We start from the raw sequence: 8,532 nt of genomic DNA on the forward strand, positions 1-8,532 counted from the left end.
GGTGACTTTGTTTCTTCAGTAGAACACAAACGAAGATTTTTTACTCAAACCGTTGCAGTCTGTCAGTCATATAATGGAAGTGAATAGGAATCACGGCTTTGAGAGTAAAAAAAAACATACACAAACAAAACCAAATTAAACTCTGCGGCTCGTAACGATACATTGATGTGTAAACACGAAATGATCAGTCTGTGCAAGAAACTGAACAGTATTTATATAGTTTTTTACCTCTGATTCACCGCAATGTCTGAACTGTCCTGAGCACGTTCTCAGACGGGTCTTCTTCTTCTTGCTTTACGGCGGATCGCAGACTTATAAGTGCATTACCACCACCTATCTCTCAAATGGACCATTGACACTCTATCTACAATCTCAATTAGGAGTGTCAATGGTCCATATGCGAGATAGGTGGCAGTAATGCACTTATAAGTCTGCGATCCGCTGTAAAGCAAGAAGAAGAAGAAGAAGAAGAAGATGTGCTCAGGATGCGCTTAGGACAGTTCGGACATTGCAGTAAATCAGAGGTAAAAAACTATATAAATACTGTTCAGTTTCGTGTATTTACACATCAATGTATCGTCACGAGCCGCAGGGTTTAATTTGGTTTTGTTTGTGTATGTTTTTCTGACTCTCGAAGCCGTGATTCCCATTCACCTCCATTATATGACTGGCAGACTGCAACGGTTTGAGTTCAAAATCATCATATGTGTTCTACTGAAGAAACAAAGTCACCTACATCTTGGATGCCCTGGGGGTAAGCAGATAAACATCACATTCTCATTTTTGGGTGAACTATATTAATTATATTAAATTATAAAAAAATGTGTATACAGTTAAGATTAATAAGAATTTAGGATTAAAAAGAAATGTTTTTGAGCAGCAAATCAGCATATTAGAATGATTTCTGAAGGATCATGTGACACTGAAGACTGGAGTAATGATGCTGAAAATACAGCTTTGCCATCAAAGGACCAAAATACATTTTAAAATATAGTTTTTCTTTAAAATTGTACTTATTTCACATTAGTACTGTTTTTATTGTATTCTTGATTAGATAAATGCAGCATTTGTGAGCATAAAGATCCTCGTTCTGTTTACGATATTTTCAAAATAAATATGAGGGATGAAAATGTCAATGAAATTTTTTTTTCCTCCACAGGTGTTCAAGAGGAGGTATTTCTACCTGTCTCAGCTCCCCGATGGTTCTTACATACTGAATTCATACAAAGATGAGAAAAACTACAAAGAATCAAAAGGCTCCATCTATCTGGACTCCTGTATTGATGTAGTTCCGGTACATAATGTAACTTTTTCATTTTTGCTTGGCTGTCATGTGATCAAAATGTACAAAGGTTTACAGGGCTTGATGAACAGTGTTTAATTTTAATAGTCAGAAAGTATGTAAAATGCTCTTATAAAGCTTTTCTTTGTTGCTAGAAATGAGCATTATAAATGATGAAGTGATGTTTTGTTTTACATCTTGGAAGTATCTGAATATGTAAATATCTGAAGTTGCTTTGATACGTTTTTCAGGAAGTTTTACAACAGCACGTAGCAGCCCTCAGGCTCTGTATCACAACCAGAGGAATCTTCCTTGACGAACACCCATTATTATTATAACCACAAACAGCTCTTAAAGTCACCATTAAATTCCTCCACCGACTGACGCAGCACATTTCTTGCAGTGTCCTAAGATGAAGCGCAATGGCTTTGAGCTGAAGATGCAGGAAGGTAACAGTCACTATCTGGCGGCAGACAGCGAGGCCGAGATGGAGGAGTGGGTAAACACGCTGAAACAGACCTTACTGAGCGCGATGGATGACAGGAGGAACGGATCAGAACCTTCTGAAGGGTCTCTGGGTAAATAACACACCCCCCATTAACACATGTGAAGATGCTTCAGACTTTCTTTATAAAATAAACTTTACTGGTTTGGAACATCATGAGTTTTGAACTATCCTTTTAAGCATTTCAATTGTGTGAGCACCATCATCACTTTAATGATGTAACTTATTGCATCATCATCAAAGAAGACATGATGTCACTCCCAAAATACCAACAATGAGCAGTTTTTAATTGGCTGTTCTCCCTGATTCCCATTCCTCTGGGAACAAATACCGCCCTCTTATTAATGAAAATATCCGAACGATCCCCCCACTTAACCAAATGACGAGCATTTTGGCAACATAGGCAAATTTTGGTATGTGCTGCTTCCTGAAAAGATGCATAGTTCCCTTTCTGCCTCTTCCAAATTGTTTTTATATTGGGGCCTTTTTGAAACCTATTGAACTTGATGTTTTCTCTGTATTCAAATAAGGCCAGCTGAATAATAATAATAGTATTAGTACAGTTTCTGCTGTTTTATTATAGGAGGCAGTCGTTTGGACTTGGAGTAAATATTCTCGTGTTGAAAGATTACTGAAATGTTCGGGAGGCTGTATTTATATAGAGGAGCTGTGAAGGGAATGCTACTTTTGGCCTGTTCAGTAAAGACACTGATAAACAACTCCCTGTGCTTCTGTGGTATAACCTTTTTGGTCAATAGTGGCGTTTGTTTTTAAGACCTTCCATGTGCTGGTCATGAGGAAATGAAATTATGTTTTCAATCTCTAGCTTCTCGTTTTTGGAATAACTAATATACAGAATTCAGATCTGTGTTGAAAGGCATTTGTTTTGTTTATTGTAAGTCTAGATAGTATACCAAGCACTTTCCATGAATGGTGTACAAAATAGAGTCTGTAATATTTTAAAGTTTTTTTTCTTTTTCAGCAACGAAAGGTGCTTCAGAAAATGCATTTGAAAGGATTGCATGAATTAAATGTGGGCTAACATATTTTTTGTCATTAAAATAAGCTAATAATTGAAAACAGTAATGCAGTGAATTGATTATCGATTAAACCGATTATACTAACATTATACGTTGTTGATTTGATCTTAATTGCAGGATTTAGGCCAAAATCACCATTTTAACAAGAGGAGAGAGACAGATATTTTGTGTCCTGTGTTAGATAATAGTTTTTCAAATCTGTATAATGGAATAAAACCAGACCAGTGTGTAACCTCTTTATGGAAAGTGACAGTATAAGAACCAAGCAGCCATTTAAAAATCTTCCACCTCACAGTGTGGAGATAAATCTTGTAGCAACCCACCTTCTCTAGTGGCTACATGAATAAATGAGGCCAGCTGATTTCCCAGAAAGCTCCACCTAGTGTCCCAGATTTGACACCATTAAACACACACACACACATTACAGTTAATGGTACTGCTTTCTGTTCCAGTGGAGCAGTTTAGAAACTCATTTTACTTTCAAATATATCCAACACCTTGATCAGCAAATATAAGATTTTGTCTGTTACTTTTTAGTACCAGTCAGCCGAGGCTAAAGACTGTTTTCATTGTTCTGCTTGGTGTCGGAGATAAGCCCATATTCACACACTACATAATGATAAAACGCTTTGTCTGTTATGCATGCATCTTCAGTTAGAATTAATCAGTTTGCCTTTTGATGAACAAGCGTCTCATCCAAACAGATGACGACAGCAGTAGTCAGGGGAAACCAGAGAACATTGCGGAGAGCTTTGGCCGGAGTCTTCATCCAGAGCTAATGAAGGTACTTGATACAAAATAATTACAATGCTATCTGTAGTGGTTTGAACACTTCTTTGTGCATTTTAAGTGGCTGAGTTCAGAATACTGGAATATTGTCTATTGCATAATGTGCTGTATATACTGCTGACTGTTTAGTACTCAAAAATAATATGCTGTAATACACAAAACAGAAGCATGCTTTATTGTTGTCACGTGATCTCATCGTGTTGCATTGTTTAATTCAGTGGCGTCACAGAAATGAATATTATTTTGCATTTATAGTCCACTAATTTGCTTAAATATCTTAAATTATGACGGGTCAGTTAAAAAGAAAAAAGTCAAGAAAGAGATATTAAAAATTGCGGTTGATTTTGCTTCTGGTTTATTTATTGTACTACAAATGGAAGGTCGAATTGATTTCAATGAATTGTGGGACAAAGTATATTAACGCATAAATGAAGATTCGCTAAAAATGTAATCACCCTCAGGTCCATCCAAGATGTAGATGAGTTTGTTTATTCATTGGAACAGAAATGTATTTATTCATCAATGGATCAAGTGAATGGGTGCCGTCAGAATGAGAGTCCAAACAGCTGATAAAAACATCACAATAATCCACAAGTAATCCACACAACTCCAGTACATCAATTAATGTCTTGTGAAGTTAAAAGCTGCATGTTAAGAAACAAGTCCATCATTAAGGTGCTTTAACTTTAAACTGTCGCTTCTGGCCAAAATATGAGTCCATAATCTGTAATAACGCTTCCTCCAGTTCCATCCCCGGTTTTCCAGAACAGTTTTGGACCATTTTCACTTGTAAACAGTGCTTGATCTATACATATTTCTCTCATGATTCAGATTAGATTACATTTTTTTCTGGAGAAGGCAGTATTATGGATACAGTACTCATATTTTTAGCTGGAAGCAACGGTTTGAAGTTAAAAACAGACACGCAGCTTTTCACTTCACAAGACATTAATTGATGGACTGGAGTCATGTGGGTTACTTGTGAATTATAGTAATGTTTTTTATCAGCTGTTTGGACTCTCATTCTGACGGCACCCATTCACTCCAGAGGATCCATTGGAAAGCAAGTTATGTAATGCTAAATTTATCCAAATCTGTTCCGATGAAGAAACAAATGCATTTATATCTTGGGTAGCTTTCAATTTTGAGTGAACTATTATTTAAGCACTGTGCTCTTTTCTCTATATCACATTTTGGTGAATTTTGTTATTGTTTATTTATATGTTTTTAAAAATGCAAACAGTATTTTGTCCTGTTATCTCCAGTATGCCAGAGAAACCGACCAGCTGAATAAAATGAGCAGGAATGAAGGTCGACAGAAGATCTTCACCCTGGATCCTGAGACGCAGGTTAGTCCCATTATGTCCAATGTACAGCTATTAGAAAGACAGTCTTTCTTTGCCTGTGTGAAAATGAATGAATGATATCTCTCTATTCCTCTTCAGAGATTGGATTTTTCAGGCATCGAGCCTGACGTGAAGCCATTTGAAGAGCGATTTGGACGAAGAATCATGGTTAGCTGTCACGACTTGTCCTTTAGCCTTCAAGGATGTGTCAGTGAGAAGAATGATGCCATCTTAACCAATGTGAGTAAGCCCTAATCTATGAGTTTCATCTTGTTTGCCAGTGTCACTTTTTCTTGATCCTGTTGGTCCTGTTTTGTGATGCTACCAATGCTACTGTAATGTTGATCTTAGACACATGAGAATGTTTAGTCTATGAAAAATCATGATCGATATTGGCCAATGCAGTATATCCCTATTGTTTTCTAAGCACAATCATAATTATACCATTGGGCTCTGTTACCCTGGTGGGACTACGCCATTCATATTTGTCCTCTGTAGATGTAAGTTGTTTTTGTGAATTTCTTCATATATAGAAAGAGTCCTGGTATATCTTAAAAAGGATATCCTGTACTTGAGTTTGTGGCTTTGGCCATGACAACTTCCTCCTCTTGGTTTTTAAATATGTCTGACATCACAGTTATAGAAAGAAGAATAGTAAGCATATTATTTTAAATCATCATTTGCATGTATCTGATTTAAAAAAGAAAAAAAAAGTATTTATTTTCAACCTATTAGAGTAAAACTCTTTATATTAAAAGATGAATAAAGAATAACAACAATAATAATTATTATTTTTATTTGTTAAATATGCAAAGTTGAAAATATGGTTTGCTATAGTCAATTAAATAATAAAATAGTAGTAGTAATAATAATAATAATAATAATAATAAAAATTGCTGAACTGCTCATTTAAATGCATATTTATGTATACTGGTGTACATACAAAAAAAAACAAACAAATTATAATCTAAATTTGAAATATAACCTTTTTTAACATTTTAAAATATCAGTGTTAAAGACAAACACACTGTAGTTCAAAACCTAAAAATTGATTTGTAAATTAAAAATATATTTTTAGCTATAGTATAGTCCTGCCTTTTCCTAGTCCTAATGCCCTGGATATGTGATAAAAAAAGAAAAGTAACTGACCCTCTAACACTAGAGTTCTCTAATCTCTATATCTGCATGTTTTCTTTTTGTTTATTATAAAAAAAAAACTTGTTACACGTACTGCATTAGACTAACTGGGACTCGTCACAGCACTTATATGTTATTGCTCTTTTGTTGGTTTGATTGCTACTATTGTCCTCATTTGTAAGTCGATAAAAGTGTCTGCTAAATATAAATGTAAAGTATGTATTTTTAAAACCATATGTTTTTAAGCTACAAACACTAATCACATGAAAACCCTGAATTCCCTTTTTTAGGCCCCAGGTTAAATAATAAATGTCAATTATTTGAGCTATTCTCTAGCTTAGACTGTCAGAGAACAGCAGTTATAGGTCATTATAGTTGAATATCATAGAGCTCCTCTAATGAGAGATGAATTAGAGATTGTTGGCATGAGGACAGAGGATAGTGATGAATATGGTTATGCTCAGTGAAGCATTTTCAATGGCTCCAGGGAAGGAATGCTGGCGCTCATCAGCAGGGTTTGGAAAGCTGCTGCTTCCTCAGAACACATTGACTTTCCCACACTTTGTTAAATTATCTAAAGTGACTGATGTGAATGGAGTAAAATTACATACAGAGGTGTGATTACATAAATACATCTTTTGCTTGAATCTGATTTGCTGTCATTAAATTATATAATCTTTATCAATAACAAACTATATGATCCTCACAGCATGCTCGGGCAGATTGCTTGCTTAAATCAAAATGACAAGAGTAAAGATGTCAAATACGGTGTAATAACTCATCAGCCTCATTCATTCCACACTTTTTGTTTTCTCCTTAGGTAGAGCCGTTCTTCATCAGCCTAGCGTTGTTTGATCTGTCCAAAGGTTGCAAGATCTCTGCAGACTTTCATGTTGACCTCAATCCACCCTGCGTGAGGGAAATGCTTCAAGAAGCTTCTCCGGGGACACCAACAGAACCAGAAGGAGGATATGGATATGAAACAGTCAGGGTAAACGGGCACGGTCTGCCAGTTCTCCAGAGGGTCGCGGAGTCTCTTATACGCTTCCCCACTCAGGTAAAAGCTCATCATACTGAAACGGTTACAATTTCTACTTTCTAGAGGTGTTATAGTCTCTGAAATCAATTAATAAAAGTCTTTGCTGAAAGAAAATGCTGTTCTTCCAATAGTGTCACAATAGTGATGAAATTATCTTATAGAAAGACTTTTATAATAAAAATATAATAATCAGGAGAATCCATTTCCGAGCAGGGTTATTATAGTTAACTAAAACCAAAACATACAACATTACAAACTAGAATAAAAAGAGAAAATGTAATAAAAAAAATGAAATATTAATTAAAGCTATAATAGTATCTCAAGCATACTAAAATAGCACTGCCACCATTGGTCACTAGAAGTGGCTCCTTTCCTTAAAGGAAGTAAATGGGATTTTTTTGCCTGTTTTATGGTCCACCAGGTGAAAAATCCTAAGCTAATCAAGAGAGAGCTTTCTGTTCTTTAGTGTGTGACAGATTTATCCTGGTCACCTTTTAAAATCTGCACATTGCTGAATATTTCTGCAAATGACTGGCAACCCTCCCAAGTAAGCATTGTCCAGCACTGCTGAATAAGAAGGATGCTTCTGCTGTGCTTCTGATGGGGAAGTCAATGTGGTTTCAGAATTTTGCACATTCATGCAGTTTGCAGGGCTGCAGGTGGCTGAATATAGTTATTGTTCGGCTGACTTGCGTCATTTTCACTTGTCATTGTATTTCTGCCTTCTGTTGAAAGCCTGTGACCATTTTGCAATAACAGCCACATGTACAATCATGTGCAAGTGAACGTTCACGCCTCATTAGCACTACGTTTAATGCAACTGAAGACACGTTTTTGCTTCATTATTTATCTGTCACCTTTTGCAGGCCTGATGCCTTATAATGCAGGATGATACGGAGAGCTCTGCTAAATAAATGCATCTTTTTATCTCTGGTATTGAAGTTTTCCAATTTTAAATCATGGATTGTTGTATTTAACTAATCTTCTCAAGGCTTACTTATCTGTGTGTTTGAACTTGCTGTTCTGTACAAGGCATGTTGCCAGGGCAGAGACGGCTTTAGGTTTAACACAGCTCTGTTTCATAGCACTAACTCTATGAACTAAATCAAAGCCAGTGCCATGACGGTCTCAAGTCTCTGCTGGCAGCCTGGGAAACATGACATGGCTTTACTGGAACTGACATGAAGTAGAGATGGCTGGACGTGTTTGAGAGACAAACAGACACTACAACTAGTACAATGGCTTGAACAATGTATTGCAGTTTAGTTTATGATTTAGATTTCTTTTGATGATGAAATGGTACACTGTAAAATTTAATTAGTTGGGCTTACTTAAAAAAAAAAAAAAAAAAAGACTGCAAACCAATTGGGTTTAAAAACACAAAAAAAAGAAAA

The 8,532-nt window shown here is 35.9% G+C and overlaps 1 protein-coding gene across 1 annotated transcript in view; it reads left to right on the forward strand.

The window, feature by feature from the left end:
• LOC107548778 (dedicator of cytokinesis protein 11-like) overlaps positions 1 to 8,532 on the forward strand; it is an 86,165-nt gene that overhangs the window by 23,705 nt on the left and 53,928 nt on the right. Inside the window, exons 7-12 of the mRNA XM_016229585.1 lie at positions 1,160 to 1,294; positions 1,686 to 1,860; positions 3,532 to 3,611; positions 4,882 to 4,965; positions 5,062 to 5,202; positions 6,920 to 7,156. Of these exons, the coding sequence (XP_016085071.1) occupies positions 1,160 to 1,294; positions 1,686 to 1,860; positions 3,532 to 3,611; positions 4,882 to 4,965; positions 5,062 to 5,202; positions 6,920 to 7,156 (852 nt within the window). The remainder of the gene's footprint in view (positions 1 to 1,159; positions 1,295 to 1,685; positions 1,861 to 3,531; positions 3,612 to 4,881; positions 4,966 to 5,061; positions 5,203 to 6,919; positions 7,157 to 8,532) is intronic.

Source organism: Sinocyclocheilus grahami, unplaced genomic scaffold, assembly GCF_001515645.1.
Source record: "Sinocyclocheilus grahami isolate Dianchi unplaced genomic scaffold, SAMN03320097.WGS_v1.1 scaffold355.1, whole genome shotgun sequence".
In the NCBI taxonomy this organism is placed as follows: domain Eukaryota; kingdom Metazoa; phylum Chordata; class Actinopteri; order Cypriniformes; family Cyprinidae; genus Sinocyclocheilus; species Sinocyclocheilus grahami.